Here is a 22,041-nt window from a genome sequence, read left to right as displayed (position 1 = left end):
AAAACTCAGGATTCTGTAACAGCATACCCCAATGAGGATATGTGTTGATTTATAACTTCCTGTGCCAACCGGAAGTGCCATAATTGGTGTCTTAGGGGCTGTTTCGAAGGGTTAAAAAAGTCTGATCTTTCCAAAACTTCATATGTGTGATTAGGCAACCCCCATGAACTGTAAATCAGTCATTTTTCCCCAAAAAATTCAAAGGAAAAAAAAATCACACTAAAACACAACTTGGAAGGAGGGACGTATTGGGGTGCGTAGAGACAGACAGTGGCTCCAATAGTTAGCTTTGTTGGAGCTAAAAAAGAACCGTCGGACCTAGAGTTCCGAAACTTTAGAAACCTGTTCTAGACCTCCCGTAGATGGTGCGTGGTGAGTTACGTGGCTCTAGAAGGTTCTCGGACCGAGAAACAGCCTCGTACATTTGAAATAACTTCAATTCATTTTTGCATCACGAAAATGACGACATTTAGAAATGTCCCAGAGTTGCAAGACTAGGTGCATTGCGAACGTCTCGGCCCATATAGACAGACCCCAACGTTTCTGTCCAATAGCTCATTCAAGGACCCCGTAGCAAGTCATGGAAAATAGTGGATTTTCAGCACCAATTAGGGTTTTTCTCGGACACCAAATGACCTATCGAGCCGAAACTTGGGATTTGGGGTCGCCTCAGCTAGGCCAACACATAACATAAGAAATGGACCCGCAGCTAGAACGTAACTACGTGTTTTATGGTTTTTTTATGGTTTGAACCGAAGGGGTTGTGAATTTTCTGCCAGCTCTGAAGTATGTAATAGTTGGCTACTAAACGAGTTGGAAAAAGTGGGTTTGGTGTCAGTTTGTATCAGTTTGGTGGTCAGAATGATATCTAATTGACTGATGGACTCTTGTCCACTTGACTCTTGTACATTTGCAATATGATCCTATAGTGAAAAAACATCACCAAAAGCGACATTCTGAAATCAACCCAAACGAGCGATTGAGATGACCCAGAATCACTGCAAAGCCATCCCGAGTTCATCGGGCCAGTCAATTTCACATTCCTGCAAGATTTTTATAGCATGACAAATTCGTGATGGTACCTGCCCTTTAAAACATATTGCAAATGCACAGTGACTTTGAAAAAGTAAGAAACAAAAAAAAATACATCTAAAAAATTTTGAGCATGACAAATTCGTGATGGTACCTGCCCATTGAAACATATTGCAAATGCACAGTGACTTTGAAAAAGTAAGGAAACATAAACAAAAAAAATCCAAATTTTTTATTTTTGGGTGACCAGTTGCACGTGCATTTGCAATATGATTCTATAGTGAAAAAACATATTGCAAATGCACAGTGACTTTGAAAAAGTAAGGAAACATAAACAAAAAAAATCTAAATTTTTTTGGGGGGGATGACCAGTTGCATGTGCATTTGCAATATGATTCTATACTGAAAAAACATATTGCAAATGCACAGTGACTTTGAAAAAGTAAGGAAACATAAACAAAAAAAATCCAAAATTTTTTTTTTTGGGTGACCAGTTGCACGTGCATTTGCAATATGATTCTATAGTGAAAAAACATATTGCAAATGCACAGTGACTTTGAAAAAGTAAGGAAACATAAACAAAAAAAATCTAAATTTTTTTTGGGGGGATGACCAGTTGCATGTGCATTTGCAATATGATTCTATAGTGAAAAAACATATTGCAAATGCACAGTGACTTTGAAAAAGTAAGGAAAAATAAACAATCTAAAAATTTTTTGGGGGGATGACCAGTTGCACGTGCATTTGCAATATGATTCTATAGTGAAAAAACATATTGCAAATGCACAGTGACTTTGAAAAAGTAAGGAAACATAAACAAAAAAAATCTAAAATTTTTTTGGGGGGATGACCAGTTGCATGTGCATTTGCAATATGATTCTATAGTGAAAAAACATATTGCAAATGCACAGTGACTTTGAAAAAGTAAGGAAACATAAACAAAAAAAATCTAAACATTTTTTTTTGGGTGAGCAGTTGCACGTGCATTTGCAATATGATTCTATAGTGAAAAAACATCACCAAAAGCGACATTCTGAAATCAACCCAAACGAGCGATTGAGATGACCCAGAATCACTGCAAAGCCATCCCGAGTTCATCGGGCCAGTCAATTTCACATTCCTGCAGGATTTTTATAGCATGACAAATTCGTGATGGTACCTGCCCATTAAAACATATTGCAAATGCACAGTGACTTTGAAAAAGTAAGGAAACATAGAATCAAATTATTTTTTTTTGGGTTACCAGTTGCACATTTCAGATCACCAGTTGCACATTTCAGATCACCAGTTGCACATTTCAGATCACCAGTTGCACGGAGGAAAATCGTTACTTTTGACTTTGACTTTTGACTTCCTATGAAATCATATTCCAAATGGAGAAAACATATGCCTTATGCACTAGTAAAAAAAAAAAAAAAATGATAATAAAGTATGACTAAAGTATGTTGATAAAGTTCTTATACATGTGTAATTGACATAAAAATTGAAAGAATTTTGAAAAACGGTCCAGAAAGCACTTTTTTAAGGATGTGTGAAGTTTTTTACCAAATTTTGACATTTTTGACTTTTGACTTTTGACTTCCTATGAAATCATATTGCAAATGGACAAAACATATGCCTTATGCGCATGTAATTAAAAAAAATAAAATTTGATATCAAAATTGGACAAAAGTATATTCATACAGTTCTTACACATGTGTAATTGACAAAAAAAGCGAAAGAAATTCGAAAAAAGGCCCAGAAAGCACTTTTTTAAGGGGTAAAAAGTTTTTGAAAAAAATATCATTTTTTCAAAATTTTTCTTTTGGATGTTGACTTGGGTTGCATTTCCAATATGAAAAACCCAGGTGGAGCGCACTCGCCCCCTGTTGGATTTTTGAGGTGTTACAATTGGCAATTGCCATATGGCATTTGCCATATACTTTGCACGAATCAACGCCGCTTTGGGTGGTATTGGACATCGTGTACATGGTTTGTCCAATGCCAATATTTTGACATTCATTTTTGTACAAATCAGGGGGGTATTCCCTTACGGTTGTAGGCGGAGCAGTTGCCGCACCAGGCTGTGATACAGCCCGACAGGATGCTCTCGATTGTGCATCTGTAAAAGTTTGTCAGGGTTTTGGGTGTCAAGCCAAATTTCTTCAGACTCCTGAGGTTGAAGAGACGCTGTTGCACCTTCTTCACCACACTGTCTGTGTGGGTGGACCATTTCAGTTTGTCTGCGATGTGTACACCCAGGAATTTAAAACTTTCCACCTTCTCCACTGGTGACCCTTCAATGTGGATAGGGGGGTGCTCCCTCTGCTGTTTCCTAATGTCCACAATCATCTCCTTTGTTTTGTTGACGCTGAGTGAGAGGTTGTTTTCCTGACACCACAATGAGGTGAGTGCCCTCACCTCCTCCCTGTAGGCTGTCTTGTCATTGTTGGTGATCAAGCCCACTACTGTTGTCGTCTGGAAACTTGAGGATTGAGTTGGAGGCATGCATGGCCATGCAGTCGTGGGTGAACAGGAGAGGGCTGAGCACGCACCCTTGTTGGGCCCCAGGGTTGAGGGTCAGTGAAGTGGAGATGTTGTTTCCTACCTTCACCACCTGGGGGTGGCCCGTCAGAAAGTCCAGGGCCCAGTTGCACAGGGAGGGGTTGAGACCGAGGGCCTCCAGCTTGATGATGAGCTTGGAGGGTACTAATGGTGTTGAATGCTGAGCTTTAGTCAATGAACAGAATTCTTACATAGGTATTCGTTTTGCCCAGATGGGATAGGGCAGTGTGCAGTGCGATGGCGATTGCATTATCTGTGGACCTGTTGGGGCGGTATGCAAACTGAAGTGGATCTAGGGTGGCCAGTAAGGTGGTGGTGAAATGATCCTTGACTAGCCTCTCAAAGCACTTCATGATGACAGAAGTGAGTGCTATGAGGCGGTAGTCATTTAGTTCAATTATCTTTGCCTTCTTGGGTACAGGAACAATGGTAGCCATCTTTAAGCATCTGGGGACAACAGACTGAGATAGGGAGTGATTAAATATATCCGTAAACACACCAGCCAGCTGGTCTGCGCGTGCTCTGAGGACGCGGCTAGGGATGCCGTCTAGGCCAGCAGCAAAGCGAGGGTTTTAATCACGTCAGCCACTGAGAAGGAGAGGGGGGGTGCAGACTTTTAAAATAAGGTGTTTAGTTTGTCTGTAAGCGTGACGTCGGTATCCGTGACATGGCTGTTTTTGTAGTCCATGATTTCCTGTAGACCCTGCTACATAAGTCTCGTGTCTGAGACGTTGAACTGCGATTCCACCCTGTCCCTGTACCGGAATTGCACTTGTTTGATTGCCTTGCGGTGGGAATAACTACACTCTTTATATTCAGCCATATCGCCAGACCTCTTTCCATGGTTAAATTCGGTGGATCGTGCTTTCAGTTTTTTGCGACTGCCACCATCCAACCATGGTTTCTGGTTAGGGTAGGTTTTAATAGTCACAGTGGTTAACGACATCTCCAATGCACTTATTTATAAACTCACTCACCGAGTCAGCGTGTAGATCAATGTCATTCTCTGAGGCTGACCAGAACATATTCCAGTATGCGTGATCAAAACAATCTTGGAGCGTGCCTTCAAATTGGTCAGTCCAGCGTTGAATGGTTCTCATCACTGGTACATCCTGTTTGAGTTTCTGCCTATAAGCAGGGACAAGTAAGATGGCGTCGTGGTCGGATTTGCCGAAGGGACGGCGGGGGAGGACTTTGTATGCATCGCTGAGGTTAGAGTAGCAGTGGTCGAGAGTATTACCCCTACGTGTCGTGCAATCAATAGGCTGATAAAATTTAGGTAACATTGATCTCAAATTTGCTTTGTTAAAATCCCCAGCTTCAATAAATGCAGCCTCCGGGTATATAGTTTCCAGTTTACATGGAGTCGAGGGAAGTTCCTTGAGGGCCGTCTTGGTGTTCACTTGAGGGGGGGGGGGGGGGGTGTACACAGCTGTGACTGTAATTGACGAGAATTTTCTTGGTAGGTAGAATGGCCGGCATTTGATTGTAAGGAACTCTAGGTCGGGTGAGCAGAAGGACATGAGTTCCTGTGTGTTGTGATCGCACCATGAGTTGTTAATAATAAAGCATACACCCCCGCCCTTCCTCTTCCCAGAGAGGTGTTTATTTCTGTCGGCGCGATGCATGGAGAAGCCCGGTCGCTGGACCGATTCCAACACCATATCCCGAGAGAGACATGTTTCTGTGAAACAGAGAATGTTACAGTCTCGGATGTCTCTCTGGAAGGCAACCCCTGCTCGAATTTCGTCTACCTTGTTGTCAAGAGACTGGACATTGGCGAGTAGTATACTCAGGAGCAGTGAGCGATGTGCCCGTATATGAAGCCTGACCAGAAGACCACTCCGTCTGCCCCTTCTGCATCACCGTTGTTTTAGGTTAGCTGCTGGGATTAGATCCATTGTCCTGGGTGGTGGTGCTCAACCGTAAGGCTCTCCAGAGGGTAGTGAGGCCTGCACAATGCATCACCGGGGGCAAACTACCTGCCCTCCAGGACACCTACACCACCCGATGTCACAGGAAGGCCATAAAGATCATCAAGGACAACAACCACCCAAGCCACTGCCTGTTTTCCCCGCTATCATCCAGAAGGCGAGGTCAGTACAGGTGCATCAAAGCAGGGACCGAGAGACTGGAAAAACAGCTTCTATCTTAAGGCCATCAGACTGTTAAACAGCCACCACTAACATTGAGTGGCTGCTGCCAACATACTGACTCAACTCCAGCCACTTTAATACTGGGAATTGATGTAAAATATATCACTAGCTACTTTAAACAATGCTACTTAATATAATGTTTACATACCCTACATTACTCATCTCATATGTATATGTATATACTCTACTCTATATCATCTACTACATCTTTATGTAATACATGTATCACTAGCCACTTTAAACTATGCCACTTTGTTTACATACCCTACATTACTCATCTCATATGTACAGTGGGGAGAACAAGTATTTGATACACTGCCGATTTTGCCGTTTTTCCTACTTACAAAGCATGTAGAGGTCTGTAATTTTTATCATAGGTACACTTCAACTGTGAGAGACGGAATCTAAAACAAAAATCCAGAAAATCACATTGTATGATTTTTAAGTAATTAATTTGCATTTTATTGCATGACATAAGTATTTGATCACCTACCAACCAGTAAGAATTCCGGCTCTCACAGACCTGTTAGTTTTTCTTTAAGAAGCCCTCCTGTTCTCCACTCATTACCTGTATTAACTGCACCTGTTTGAACTCGTTACCTGTATAAAAGACACCTGTCCACACACTCAATCAAACAGACTCCAACCTCTCCACAATGACCAAGACCAGAGAGCTGTGTAAGGACATCAGTGTTAAAATTGTAGACCTGCACAAGGCTGGGATGGGCTACAGGACAATGAGCAAGCAGCTTGGTGAGAAGGCAACAACTGTTGGCGCAATTATTAGAAAATGGAAGAAATTCAAGATGACGGTCAATCACCCTCGGTCTGGGGCTCCATGCAAGATCTCACCTCGTGGGGCATCAATGATCATGAGGAAGGTGAGGGATCAGCCCAGAACTACATGGCAGGACCTGGTCAATGACCTGAAGAGTGCTGGGACCACATTCTTAAAGAAAAACATTAGTAACACACTACGCCGTCATGGATTAAGATCCTGCAGCGCACGCAAGGTCTCCCTGCTCAAGCCAGCGCATGTCCAGGCCCGTCTGAAGTTTGCCAGTGACCATCTGGATGATCCAGAAGAGGAATGGGAGAAGTCATGTGGTCTGATGAGACAAAAATAGAGCTTTTTGGTCTAAACTCCACTCGCCGTGTTTGGAGTACAACCCCAAGAACACCATCCCAACCGTGAAGCATGGAGGTGGAAACATCATTCTTTGGGGATGCTTTTCTGCAAAGGGGACAGGACGACTGCACCGTGTTGAGGGGAGGATGGATGGGGCCATGTATCACGAGATCTTGGCCAACAACCTTCCCTCAGTAAGAGCATTGAAGATGGGTCGTGGCTGGGTCTTCCAGCATGACAACGACCCGAAACACACAGCCAGGGCAACTAAGGAGTGGTTCCGTAAGAAGCATCTCAAGGTCCTGGAGTGGCCTAGCCTGTCTCCAGACCTGAACCCAATAGAAAATCTTTGGAGGGAGCTGAAAGTCTGTGTTTCCCAGCGACAGCCCCGAAACCTGAAGGATCTGGAGAAGGTCTGTATGGAGGAGTGGGCCAAAATCCCTGCTGCAGTGTGTCCAAACCTGGTCAAGAACTACAGGAAACGTAAGATCTCTGTAATTGCTAACAAAGGTTTCTGTACCAATTATTAAGTTCTGCTTTTCTGATGTATCAAATACTTATGTCAAGCAATAAAATGCAAATTAATTACTTATAAATCATACAATGTGATTTGCTGGATTTTTGTTTTAGATTCCGTCTCTCACAGTTGAAGTGTACCTACGATAAAAATTACAGACCTCTACATGCTTTGTAAGTGGGAAAACCTGCAAAATCGGCAGTTTATCAAATACTTGTTCTCCCCACTGTATATACTGTACTCTATACCATCTACTGCATCTTGCCTATGCCGTTCTGTACCATTACTCATTCATATCTTTATGTACATATTCTTTATCCCTTTACACTTGTGTGTATAAGGTAGTAGTTTTGGAATTGTTAGGTTAGATTACTCGTTGGTTACTACTGCATTGTCGTAACTAGAAGCACAAGCATTTCGCTACACTCGCATTAACATCTGCTAACCATGTGTATGTGACAAATCAATTTGATTTGGTCCAAAGGGAGGATCTGCTTCGAGAAAGTCGTATTCCTGGTCGTTTTGTTAGTAAGTTGACGTTGCTCTTATATTCAGTAGTTCTTCCAGGCTGAATGTAATAAGATGTTACCCCAGGAAATCTTACAATGTAAGAAATAATACATAAACAAACTAAATTCTGCACAGTTTCCTAAGAACGTGAAGCGGCCATCTCTATCGGCGCCATACTGCTGCTAAAATGTTTGTGTAAATTTCCATGGATATGTTGACCATTATGTATAGGTTTGAAATAGCAGACATGGAACTAAATGTTAACATACATATTTGAAATATCTAATGATCACGAAAGGGGAATAGAAACCAAGATGGAGTCAGTGTGGGTTCAGCTGGACGTTCGGGCTGACCTTTCTGCCACAGTGAGTGGAGGAGGAAGAACGTCCCCAAGGCTACTTAGTGCAGGCAGTCACTTGAGAGAATTTGTCCTGTCTCAGACACCTGCCACTGGTGCCTGCTGCCTGCCTGGTGTATGTGGGTGGCAGGGGGAGGAGTCCGTGCTGTGTGCATGTACGAGAGAGAGCTCGTAGCTGTCTTACAAGAGGCATGTATAGGTCTAAAAAGGGCCTTTCATCATGATTTTCTCAGAAATGGTTTGTGATACGAATGTAAAAAAGAATTTCAAATGTCCTTCCTCCCAGTGAAGTTTCTATGCGAACATTTCCAGAACAATCTGAGATAGCAAAAATATTTTCCGCTGGCATGGAATCGTCCATATTTATCAAGGTGTTTTTTGAAAGGAGGACTCGTTTAATTAGGACATTTTAGAAAGAGAACACCACGTGTACATTTAACCATTTATTGAAAAGATAACAAAGCATGTCTCTACTCCTTCAGGATAGCTCACTGCCAGAGCGAAGCATCATGGGATTATGATAATATCACCACAGGCAGTGAGCACAATACTCTATATCGTTATCCTCTGAAGGAAGAAACACAGAACCCAGTTGGGGGCTGGGGTGGTGATGGGATATCAGAAACGGAAGGAACAGCTAGTTACAGCAACATGGCAGCAAGAGACACCAGCATATGCGAGCGTGTGACATCCGGGCATTGAGGAAGCATGTGTAGAACTGGTCAACTTATTTAGACCACGTGTAGACCACGTGTAATTAGTGTGAATCCAACTGGTGCAATATCCGCTGACATCACCACACTCAGGTTTCCCTTCTGAACTGTCCATGCCTTGTTAATTACATTCAGGTCATTTAGCAAACACTCTTAGTAGACGGTTGTCCAGTGTTATGTCTCTAAATTAATATGTATCCCTAGAGTCAATGATCCCTCTCCATGTGATCTGCTTTGTTGGTTCACTGCAAGCACCGTTGATCTCCGGATATCCCACATGGGTCGCAAAACCTCTGACATTTCTCTGTCATCTCAAGCCATCTGCGGATGACGGGTACTGTGGCACAGGCGACACAGTTGGCATCACCGATACCCTCCACTGTCTGACGGGCCGGCTGTAATCGTGCCACATGTTGCCATCTGGCCGGGGCAGAGTTCCAGCGTGTGCCAGAGGGTGCCTGAGACATTGGCATCAACCTTCATACTGAGGCTGGCATGTTTTGGGCAAGGCCTGACAGTCTTTGCCCTGTCAGTAGTAACAGAGATTTTCTTAATTGAATAAGAATGGCTAACAGGTAGATGCAGACTGACAGAGCAACTGTTGTTTGGCCTTGTTAACCAGCAGGTCACTTAGGACACAACTTTTTGCCCTTTGACCTCCTCTGTCTGTGTGTGTGTTTACTACCTGCTTAAGTGTGCTATTATTTGCTCTACGCCTGAAGTCTTGGAATGCATTCATGAATACATTGTTGCCTTACTATCTAGATCCTCAGATGCTGTTTCAGAAAAAGCTTCTTGAATTCTTATTATCTTTCATGCTGTTTTATGATCTTGTCAGCTTGGCAACATGGCCTAAATGCTTATTAAACACTTGGCGTACTCCCAATGAGGTAGGCTAACCATGTCCAGGGTGAGTCACCAGCAAAACTGTGTCCAGGGTTGAGGATTACAATAGCAGTGTATTAGTCTCATGGACACAGGCTTGTCCCAAACCAAGGGAGTGGAAACACAATGGAAACGTGTTGGGTATGTAGCTTGAGATTTGCCGCATGGCAGTGTCGCTTGCTTTCGAGTTCTTTGTTTGGCTTTAAAATGCTGTATTGCTCATGCTGTACTCCAATACAGTGTACAACCTACTATAGATGATGTGGTCCCTTGGTGTTCCCCTATCCACGCCACGTCCTGCGCAGCTTTCAGATGTAGCCAAGTTCCTCACGGGTAGTAAACATCACGTTATCTATTTGAACGGCGAACCAGCTTAGTTCTTGCCGCGGCCAGCAGGCGAGTTGCTATGTCATCCTTTTGAAACATGGCATAAACGTTCCATTTGACTATTTAGTATGTTATTAGTATCCCCGTTAGCTGCTGTGAACACAGCGGCTACTCTTCCCGGGCCCCAAAAATCCATGCGGTCCCATTTATGCGTCACGTGGTGCACGTTTTGCACGTTTTGCTTCCTCAACCGGGAGGGTTCATTATTCATCCTCTACAACGGGCTGTACCTTGATCCAGAAATCATACACAGCTCATCTGTGCGGTTCCAGGGAACGCCAGGTGATCCTTCACTTCAGACCACCACCCCATCCGTCTCCCCTGACACATGCAGAAATTAAACAGCAACCACATTGTGCGTAGAAGAGAAGCAGACACTGGTTTGACTCCGCTGTGCCTTTGTTTCGACAGACGTTTTCGTGAGAAGACCAATATTTTTTTGCGGGGGGGAGAGGCGCTGCAGGATTTTGATGGGGATTTTTTTTATTGTGTTACTTAGATTGACGCACAGGTTTGTCTTGTCAATATTATTAACGGCCCCAAATGTTTTCTTTTCCTTTTATTAGTGGAGTGGATCTGGGCCACTGTCGTTTCCTGTGAAGAATCCCCCTGGTAACAGCAGTGTTGGAGTTGTCACTGAGAGGCTTTGTATTATCCAATCGGCCACGCTTCAAAATCCAGACTCTAGGCTTTTTGACCGGGAGCGAGACACTGTGTCCTGCTACCCCTTTTCCCCTGTCACTCCCCTCCTTCCCTCCCTGCTTTCAACCTCTCCACGGTTATTTAGACATGTGCAGGTTTTTCAGAAGCCCGTCTGACTCTGTCTCTGGAAATGAGAATGAGCTAGATAGCTCTCAGCGTCCCTCATTTCAGGCCTCGCAGGGCCCTGTTGTCATCGGTTGTGCTATACTGTATGTGTGCTTCTTTCTGTGTGTGCGTTTGTGTGCGCACACTGTAGGTTTGTGTGCATGTGTGCAGGTGTGCACGAACGTCCATGTAGCTCCATTTGTATTTGTGTGTGTGTGTGTGTACACTATCATGTCCATTTGTGTATGCGCATTGAAGAAGCTGAGTGAGCGGCAGGATGCTCCCCCGTACCAGTGCATTCGGCCCTGTCGCAGTGACCGCCACAGCTGCCCTCTGTAGTCTCGGGGAGCCGGGATGAGGAATTAGTTTCCAAACAATGGCCACCATCCATCCATTATGGCTTCCTGATGTCAGATGATATCAGGGTATTACCGGATGTTTCCATGCATCATTTACCACCGGACCCCACTGACAGATTTGTGGGCCTGCCACAAAAGGCCCATTAAACGACAGGAGTTTCATCATCATTTACCTACCCGCTCCAGTACATGCACAGCATGGTGGGGGGGGGGGGGTGACCAGAACAAATAGGGGGATATGTGTGGCTTACCACTGAATGCGTTATCATTATAGAGAAAGGATGGATTGAGACAGCGAAAATAGTTTTGTGTGTCATTGACTGCTCTTCGATTGGTATGAACTGGTGTTGTCATGGCTACAGCATAATTGGGTTAGTTGGTTTATAAGAGTATGTCAGAGGAAGGAGAGAAAGGGGAAATAAGCACAATACTAAATACTTCTCTCAGGGTTTAGTGGCTAAATTGCAGCCACATGAGACGAAATAAAAATACATGGAACCCCCCCCCCCCCCCCCATCCATAACTTCAAAACCCCAAAATGATTCAAAATAAAAACCACAACCCTGCAGACTTCTTATCTTAATCTTTAACCTCTGCACTGTTGGAAAAGGACCCCTAAGTCAGCATTCACCAAAGCCCCATATACCACCCACCACTGTGACCTGTATGCTCTCGTTGGCTGGCCCCAACTACATATCCGTCGCCAAACCCACTGGCTCCAGGTCATCTGTAAGTATTTGCTAGGTAAAGCTCCGCCTTATCTCAGCTCTCTGGTCACCATAGCAACACCCACCCGTAGCACGAACACCAGCAGGTATATTGCACTGGTCACCCCCAAAGCCAAAACTTCCTTTGGCTGCCTTTCCTTCCAGTTCTCTGCTGCCAATGACTGGGACGAATTGCAAAAATCACTGAAGCTGGAGACCTATATAGCCCTCACTAACTTTAAGCATCAGCTGTCAGAGCAGCTTACCGATCACTGTACCTGTACACAGCCAATCTGTAAATAGCACACCCAACCAACTACCTCATCCCCATATTATTACTTACCCTCTTGCTCTTTTGCACCAAAGTATCTCTACCTGCACATCATAATCTGCACTTCTATCACTCCAGTATTAATGCTAAATTGTAATAATTTTTGCCTCTAGGGCCTATTTCTGCCTTACCTCCCTACTCTTCTACATTTGCACACACTGTACATAGATTGTTCTATTTATTTTCTCTTGTGTTATTGACTGTACGTTTGTTTATGTGTAACTCTGTTGTTGTTTTTGTCGCACTGCTTTGCTTTATCTTTCTCCAGGTCGCAGTTGTAAATGAGAACTTGTTCTCAACTAGCCCATCTGGTTAAATAAAGGTGAAATAAATCAAATAAAACATTTCACTGTCAGTCTACACCTGTTGTTTACGAAGCATGTGACGCATAAAATGTGATTTTATTTACGTAACATCGCTTCCTTGCAACACTTCCTTGTTTCGCCCTCCGACAGAGCTGTGTGTTTTGACGAGCGAACGCTCGCTTCCTTAGTATGTTGAGCCTGTACAACAACAGGTAACATGTAGTTCATGAAAAACAAATTCAACCAACAATGAAATGATAAAAGCATCAACAATTCAATCAGTTATTCACCACTGTCTTCTTTATGCAAGTGATATTATGACACAATTCACACTTTGTCATAATTGTCTTCCTTTAAAAAAAATAAGGATTTGTTGATTCTGGTTTAGAGTATCTCGCCTACACTTGATTGAGGTGAATCCCAGTGGAGGTTTAAGTTTCAAGACAAGCAGAAAGCTGTGAACAGAGTTCAAATATTAACAATGTATAATTGAGTTTAACCTTACACTGACAGTCCCTATCCTGTGAGACGCTCTCTCCTTCCCCCCCAAAGCCTACTTCTCTTCTTTTGATCTCACCAATAGGAAATGATGTCATTAAAAGCAAATTCGTTTCAAAATAACGGGCCCATTCCTGAAACCGAGTGGAAGGTTCATCTAATTGTAACTACCGTAAAAGCCTGGGGAGAATAAAGGAGGACGACTAATTATGCAGGAAGGACTGCTTTGAAATGGAGCACACAGCTCTGTCGGAGGGCGAAACATTAGCAGGTATCATGGCGTGTTGCGAGGAAGCGATGTTACGTAAATAAAATCACATTTTATGCGTCACATGCTTCGTAAACAACAGGTGTAGACTGACAGTGAAATGTTGATTATGGGGTCCTTTTCTCACAGTTCAGAGTTGAAGATTAAGATTAGAAGTCTGCAGGGTTGTTTTATTTTATAAAAAAACAAAATTAAAATCTTTTTGTCATTTTGGGGGTTTGAAGTTATGGATTTCAGAGCATGTATGGCTGAATTTAACAATTGACCTCTAACGTTTGAAGTGATCACAATATTGTGGTATTGATGGGGGGGGGGGGTTCCATTTTTTATTTAGTCTCATGTGGCTGCAATTTAGCCACTAAACCACGAGATAAGTATTTAGTATTGTGCTTATTTCCCCTTTCTCTCCTTCCTCTGACATAATGTGTACTCTGCACCTGTGGAGGTTTGCTGGATGTGCTTAGTAGCCAGTGTACATTCCTTTTTAAACTAACCTCTTTAGGAATCCTTTAAAAACAATGTCTCCTCCAAGTGATGGAATTCCAAGGTTCTACAAAACCTAGTGAAGCTTGAAATAGGAACACTAAACTGACAAAGCAAAAATAAACAGGTCACTCAAGCCCTGCACAACAATCATATCTCCAAGGCCATTTTTGGTTTCTTTCTTCCCTCTACATGAGTCACAACAATGCGATACCAAGCAGCATGTTTTAGGCATTTAAAACTGCCGTGTAAGGTTAAGGATGACTCTCTCTGAGAATACAAAGTGAACACAAAGTTTCTATTCACATAGCCGCTGAACTTGAACCCTGAACCGTGTTTGTTGCTCCCAGGTAAAATTAGGGAACCAACGGAGCACAACAGAATGTCCTTGTAGTGGTTGTGCGACGAGACTTTTCCAAAACACGAGTGTCTACCGACCCGTTTGTCCTTTTTGTAATCGCTTCGTGCAGAATACACAACTTTGCTCAAGGACATAGTCGAGCTTTCTTTGTTTTTCAGAACTCCTCTGCCTCTTATAGTAGTAGTCTGTGGGAACAGGTTTTTAGAGCAAAACATATCCCTAACAATGTTGTTATTTAGAATAGCCAAACAGTGTGTTTTTTCAAAAGCGTACTGGTTATCATGTAGCCCTTATTTTATTTGTATCACTCTCCTGGTTTTAATTCTAGCCATAACTGCCTTCTCTCACACAATCTACTGTAGTGACTTTGTTGTCAGTATTTCCCTATAACAAGGGGAAAGGTCACAACCTTTGGAGGTATTCTCTAAACGCGGAGGTAAACCCTTTCCTTTTTATCATTTACGGAATGGTTGATAGAGTTTCAGGTTTATTCTATTCTCGTGAAGGGTTTTCTAATGCAACGCTCTTCTACAAGAAAAAGACCCAATCACCGAGATTGTAGAATCGGAAACTTGGAGCATTTCTTTGACATAGCAAGAGCGTTAGGTCTACTTGCTGTTCGATAGAAACTCACGGCCGGAACTATACAGTAGATGTAGATTGAATATCTGCTATTGGAGCGTTGTTAGTATGATATGTGGTGAAGTCAAATGTATATGGTCATTGTAGCAATAGTCTCCTTGTGGTATTGTGCAACTTGAAAAGGCTCTATTTTGATGGTGTGTTCATTGGTGAACATTGTTGGTTTAAGGTCACGGTTGCCTGCTCCCTCTTCGAATAACACATCTCTGAAATAGGAAATAATTGGCCTGTATCATAAGAAATGGGAATGGTACTGTATCACAAATACAAACTTAACAAGGTCCCAGGGAATTCAAAATAGCCACCCTGCATGATACCAATCATGGCCCGGTCTTTTATCATTATCCCAATTGGCCACTCTGCGCACCTTGCTCTAGTCAAAAGTAGTGCACCACGTAGGGAATAGGGTGCCATTTGGGACAGAACCCTCAGCCCAAGAGAGGTCCATCACAATGCGTTTCAAGGGAAATTAAAACCGGCCTCGCCACACAAGTGTTACTATGTGATAGGAGAGAGACTCGTCCCAAAATGGATGAATAAATGAAAAGTACCATGAATAAGTTAATGGAAAGATGTGCTCTGTGATTTAATGTCGATGTCCATGTGGTCCTTTCTGCAGGAGTCTTCGTTGTGCATGGTAGCAGAGATTAATGTTTGTGCATTACCGTCATTGCAGATGGCGACGTCTTTGACACGGGGAAATGTTAAACGCCTATTTCTGCGTTCATTCACTTGTGACTGGCCTGTATAAGGAGAGTTGTTTGAAACATTAGGGCTGATGAGAGTGTGTGTGGTGTGTTCACTTGGATGTGTTTGTGTGTAAGTGCGTACATGAGGGTGTGTGTGTGTGTATAATGTGTGTATGAATTACACGCTTGCGTGCATATTTTGTGTGTGTACATATGTACACATTGTGTTTTATCAACGATGGCTGTATATACTCTAGTTAACTTTGATGTGCACGAATGCTTTGTGTGCAGGCGAAAGCAACGTCATGAAATGTGCATTACGAACGAGGTGCAACGGTGTTATTTACCTCTGATTATGTGTTGTTTACCTTTTGATTAAATAGGACACTTGTTAAGGCAATGGAGGCTCCATTGCAGAGTACAGATACCTAGAGATCTTAAAAACACTCTTTTTGTTGGAGAGAATGAAGTCTTGATCCGTCTAAAGTATTCACACAAAACAAAAACAAAAAAACTATGTACTTAATCAAATAGTGGGACATCTTTGTTTGCTGCTGAATGTCCTTGAATGTGTTTTACCACAGGGTATACCTCCGGGGGTCTCAGTAAGCTAATAGCCCCAGCTCAACAAATGTTGTTTCAGTGTGCTGCACTCACGTGTTTTGCTATAGTACTAGCCCATAATAACAGACAGGGGCATAGTGTTAAACTGTACCAAGGATCTTCTTTTTTCATGACTTTTCTACATTTTACAGCGAACCATCCTCCTCTTCCTCAATACACCAACCTACACTGACTGCCTCACTTAAAAAAAAATATATAAAAAAAAGAAATCTTATCTACAGGCCGACACATGGTCTGTGTTTTTGTAGCACTCTAACGAAGACCAATTACTTGAATCCTGCATTATCCACATTTATGTTTAAAGTGGAATTATCATCCACCACACTTGTCACTTATGCTGCAGGTAACTATTAGAAAACCAAACGTCTGTTTCATGATTGCATTTGGAATGGATTGCTGCGTCACAGTGGCTAAGGGAACTAACCTCCATTCTCTAGAGAGCTAAGTTCCACTATGGTCCCAACTCCAATTATCCTGGCTTCCACTAAGATAAAAGATAATGGCCACTGCGGCGTTAGAGAGTGGACTGTTTTTCCATTATAGTATCCCACCCCCTCCACTTTGTGTGCGTGTGTTGTCTCATTGATTTGCCTGCCCACTCACTCTCCCACTGTTTGCTGGAGTGTTATGAGCCCTGACCTATCTGTCTTGGCCCCGGCTTCTTTGCGTCTGAGCCTAGACCACACATTCATAAGATGCTCATTTCTAAATACATTTTGTGCCCTTATTGTGTGTGTGTGTGTGTGTGTGTGTGTGTGTGTGTGTGTGTGTGTGTGTGTGTGTGTGTGTGTGTGTGTGTGTGTGTGTGTGTGTGTGTAAGCGCTTTCCTCAAGACCTCAGGGAAACAAGATAAGAGAGAATCAGGAGGCCCCCGAGTGGCGCAGCGGTCTAAGGCACTGCATCTCAGTGCTAGAGGCGTCACTACAGACCCTGGTTCAATTCCAGGCTGTATCACAACTGGACGTGATTGGGAGTCCCATAGGGAGGTGCACAATTTTCCCAGAGTCGTCCGAGTTAGGGTTTGACCGGGGTAGGCCGTCATTGTAAATAAGAATTGGATCTTAACTGACATGCCTAGTTAAGTAAAAGATAAATAAATAATGTGTATCCGTGGGGAGACAAAGAAAAACAATGTCCTATACGTCACCATTGTCTTCCTCCACACCCAGAATTTCATACAGCTCCAATATTGTTATTGACTTGGTGCACACACACACACACACACACAAACAAACCATAGCTGGAAATGGATGCCTGTGTGTCTTTGCCTAGCTGCAGGAGTCTGCCAGCTCCTCGGCAGAAAACTAGCCTACATATCCAAGCCACACCTGCCAGATCCAATTGATCCAGGTTGAACTATCGCCTCTTAAACCGACGGGACGGGGGGTGGTGGAAAAATGGAACACCTATTTTTGCAACCAGGCCTGAAATAAATTTGCCTCTTGAGATAAATTAACTGTGACTGAAATCTATTTTTTTCTCTCTTTTGCTATCCCTCTATCCTTATTCCATTTAGAATGCTATATTATTTCTCACTTAATTCTACAGGAGAGACGGGGCTTTTTATTTTACTCTTTCTTCCCTCCTAATACAGAATCGTCTTCATCTGTGATTGTATTTATGGATACCACGACAACACGGACTACAACTCGACCGACGACGGTTTCCACGACGACCACATCAACAACCAGCACCACTACGACCACCAGGGTTTCTGCAACGACCCCCGTTGCCCAGCGACCGCGACCCACCTCGACTACCCTGCCGCCGCTAATTCCGCCAGCGGACGGCAATATCCCAGGGGGAAACACAAGGACGTCCCCGTCCTCCAAGCTCCCCAACGTCAGCGTTGACTACTGTAATCCCATGATCATGTCGGACGTGTCCTGGCCCAAGATGAGACAGGGACTGGTGGCGAGGCAACCATGCCCGACTGGAACAATAGGTAATGGGCTTGTTCTACATAAGTCTGTGGCTCCCGTGCGTCTGAAATTGAACATTCACTGGGCCCTGGTAAATGTATGTCAACCAAAGGCCTTCACTGTGGTAATAGCCAAATGTAGCTAATCGCTGTCCGTGATACATTTCCTTACCAGTGCAACAAATATGTTGGTTTAAATGTCTGTATGTGTAACATATGTTGGTGTGAGTTCAAGCGATGTCTTAAAGCACTACGTAGTACATGCAATGTGCGGAATGTCTGAAGTATCACAAAAAATAGATTAGTGATCACTGCAGGAATCGAACCAACAAGTTTCAAGTTTCAGTGTCGCGTGCAGCAAAATGCCGTTCTCGCAAGCTCCAAACCCAACAATTTCAGTAATCAATACCAATGTAGTGCTAAAAATAACACAAGGTAGAACAAAAAAAGCAGGAGAAATAAAAACAAGGTAGAAGAAGAACACGAGAAAATATTGAAATTGTACATAATGATGACCACTGACAGCCATGGCCCTCAGACGAACCAGAATCCTCCGCCCCTGAATTGGCCTCCCTCGGGAATGGAGCTGATCGGAAAAGGATGAGCTTAACCATTAAGTCAAAACTTTCTCACAGGACCTGAATTTCTGAATTTAAGTCTTACAATGAACTCAACTAATCCCTTCAGTTTTCCAACCAAAATCTGTCGTCAAACACATTCTGGCGTTGCTTTTCCCAACTCTGTACGGCATATTGAAGTGTGGTGGTTGACACGGCCGAATGTTATTTACAGGTTTGTTGTTTTGTTTGTATGCATTCGCCCCTCCCCCTCGCCTAATGAGAGACTCGCTGAGAGAGGAGAGCTAAAGATAGCCACACATATGGAACCACGAGGCGGAATCCTCCCCTCCGCTTCCTCACTCCCAGGAAACAATTAGCCTAATTAATTAACACTAAACACAGTTGTGTGTGTGTGCTCTTTAACGAGGGCCAGGCACTTTGTGTTCATGAGGTGCCACTTCACTCGTTTCTTTCTCTACTCCTTTGTCACAGATCAAAAGAAATGGATACCAACATATTAAGATTAAGATCAGGCATACTATGACATTCTAGACGGTTCTGTGCTTCCAACTTTATGGCAACAGTTTGGGGAAAGCCCTTTCCTGTGTGACGATGCCCCCGTGCACAAAGCGAGTTCCACACAGAAATGCTTTGTCAAGATCGGGTTGGAAGAACTTGACTGGCCTCCACAAAGCCCTGACCTCAACCCCATCGAACAACTTTGGGATGAATTGAAACGCGGACTGCGAGCCAGTCCTAATTGCCCAACATAAGTGCCCGACCTCACTAATGCTCTTGTGGCTGAATGGAAGCAAGTCCCTACTGCAATATTCCAACATCTAGTGGAAAGCCTTCCCAGAAGAGTGGAGGCTGTTATAGCAGCAATGTTCCAACATCTAGTGGAAAGCCTTCCTAAAAGATTGGAGGATGTTATAGCAGCAAAGGGGGACCAACTCCATATTAATGCCCATGATTTTGGAATGAGATGTTTGACGAGCAGGTGTCCACATACTTCTGGTCATGCAGTGAAACCAAAATTAGAGCGTGATACCAAGGACAGATGGAATAGATTATTGTAAATGTTGCCATTAGAAACCGTATCAATATATTTTAAGTTTTGCATTGTGACTTGTTCCATACTCATAAAGTCAAAGTGCTGATATAGGGTCATTTTTGCTGTTTAGATCATAATGAATAAGTTTGTATGGACAAGGGGGTACCTGATCCTAGATCAGCACTTAAGACATTTTTTTGAATACGAGCACAGAAATGTTACAACCAGGGGTGGGGACCGTTTTGTCTCTCGCTGCCTTCTCCTCTTTTAACTGGCGACACCATCCCGACGATGGCCGGTGTACAGCAAGATGAGGGACACACAACCACCACCGCTCTGCGTGTCTCTCTTTAAAGCCCACCACACTTCAGACCACTTTGCCGACGCGTGGACGGCTTTGAGGTTCCTCAAATCCCTACCACCTCTCTCTCCATTATTTTCTCTCTCCCCTCTCTCTCCATCTTTTTTTTCTCACTCACTCTATCAATCATCCTCACTCCACCTTTCTCCCATACTCTCTCCCCTCCCCTCAGGTGGAGGTCTATCTGATAAACCCATCAAACGTAATGCAGTCCAAGAAGGACTAGAAGGAAATGATGTGTCAGTCAAAGTTTAAATCAGTTAATGTTATCAGTCTGTCTCCTCCTCCTCTAGCCCATAAACGTGTACAAATCGAAGACTGGCATTTTTCCTTGACAGAGTCCTGAAGTTAATAGTTTATAAAAATACACAGATTGAATATAAACACTATCAACGCCATAGCCCACATTTGGAACCCAATTTCCTCTCTCTCTGTATCCCTTTACCATAACATGCATCCCAAATGGCGCCCCATTCCCTTTATAGTGCATTACTATAGAGGGAATAGCACTCTAAAGGGAATGGCACCCTAATCCCGTCCCATAGGATTCTTTGTTAAAAGTAGTGCACTATGTAAGGAATAGGGTGCCATTTGGAACACTGCTGTGTACTGTTTTAGTCTGGCTGATAGTGTCGTTGATTAGATGATAAAGACACAATCCCAGTTTATACACAGAGTAAGTAGAAGCTCTGGTGGGGGCGCAGTCCTATTTTTGGCCTGGTTTCAGAGGCCTTGTGTGGCCCAATAGAGACAGAGACAGAGACACACACACACACACACACACACACACACACACACACACACACACACACACACACACACACACGTCACTCCACATCCCCGTCAGTAGCAGTCCTCTCCCTCAGGCACCCTTAATTGACCTTTCGTAACGAACTCCAGGATATCTGACTTAATTGGAACACAGTTTGGTGTATTTTTTGCACAGAGTTCAACCGTCTCACCCGTTTAACACATAAAGAGGTGCTTCAACTCTTAATTACTAGAAACACACACGATCCAGGATACCTCTGTAGGCCCTGAAGTGCTACCACAAAACAATTAGGGCTTCATTTAACATGCGGAGATGAAACCAGTAGATTCTATTCCTTTGTCATATCCCAATTATATTTATTTGTTGTATGTTATTATTAAAGTGGAACTGACAGCATTTTAGAAACATGAAATCTTATTCAAATCGGTTCATATACATCCCCAGGAAGAATGTGACAGTTTATTTTTTAAAACATTTTTCTGACGAGTGAGCACAAAATGACACATGGTCATTTTCACCTTTTCATACATTCGTAGAATGTTTGGGAATGACAGAGGAAGGCATCGGTGAACATTCTATAGCAATACAGAGGGGGAAAGCAGCTGTGCTAGACACTGCAGTAAATAAAACCCCATTAAAAACATCTGTCTTGTCCAGGACTGGAGTCTACACACATTGAACTTTGAACTGGACTGTGTGTTTACAGGCAGTAGCGTGACTTTAGATTATTAGAACGCCTTCGCCAAAAGCCACAAAAATGCACCTGAATGGATTTCTGCAAATATGTGATCATGAAAGCATCTCTCTCTCTGTTCCCTATGCACATCATCAACAACAAGATAAACGACTGTTAGCCAGAGCGAGATGAGCTCAAATCTGACGAGGGAACAGTAGATAAACCTTCTCAGCTTATAGTTGGCCATCAACATTTCACTGATAAAAGGATAGGGAATAGTAGCCTGCTCGCCCTTCTGCATCTTGCCTGCCAAAGCATGCTTGTCCCAACCCACGTTTTGACGACTGATTTGGAACATTTGACCGATGCCAAATACATTTGATTGAAAAAAC

General features: G+C 43.3%; 1 protein-coding gene across 2 annotated transcripts in view; it reads left to right on the top strand.

Annotated features, from left to right (window-relative positions):
* LOC139416094 (adhesion G protein-coupled receptor L3-like) overlaps nucleotides 1–22,041 on the top strand; it is a 356,247-nt gene that overhangs the window by 216,375 nt on the left and 117,831 nt on the right. For both annotated transcript variants that reach the window (XM_071164365.1, XM_071164366.1), the window contains one exon: nucleotides 17,900–18,250. In XM_071164365.1, coding sequence (XP_071020466.1) covers nucleotides 17,900–18,250 — 351 coding nt within the window. The remainder of the gene's footprint in view (nucleotides 1–17,899; nucleotides 18,251–22,041) is intronic.

This window comes from Oncorhynchus clarkii, chromosome 9, assembly GCF_045791955.1.
Source record: "Oncorhynchus clarkii lewisi isolate Uvic-CL-2024 chromosome 9, UVic_Ocla_1.0, whole genome shotgun sequence".
In the NCBI taxonomy this organism is placed as follows: Eukaryota; Metazoa; Chordata; class Actinopteri; order Salmoniformes; family Salmonidae; genus Oncorhynchus; species Oncorhynchus clarkii.
The sequence above is the reverse complement of the archived record's forward strand: the minus strand, read 5'-3'. Positions and strand labels throughout refer to the sequence as shown.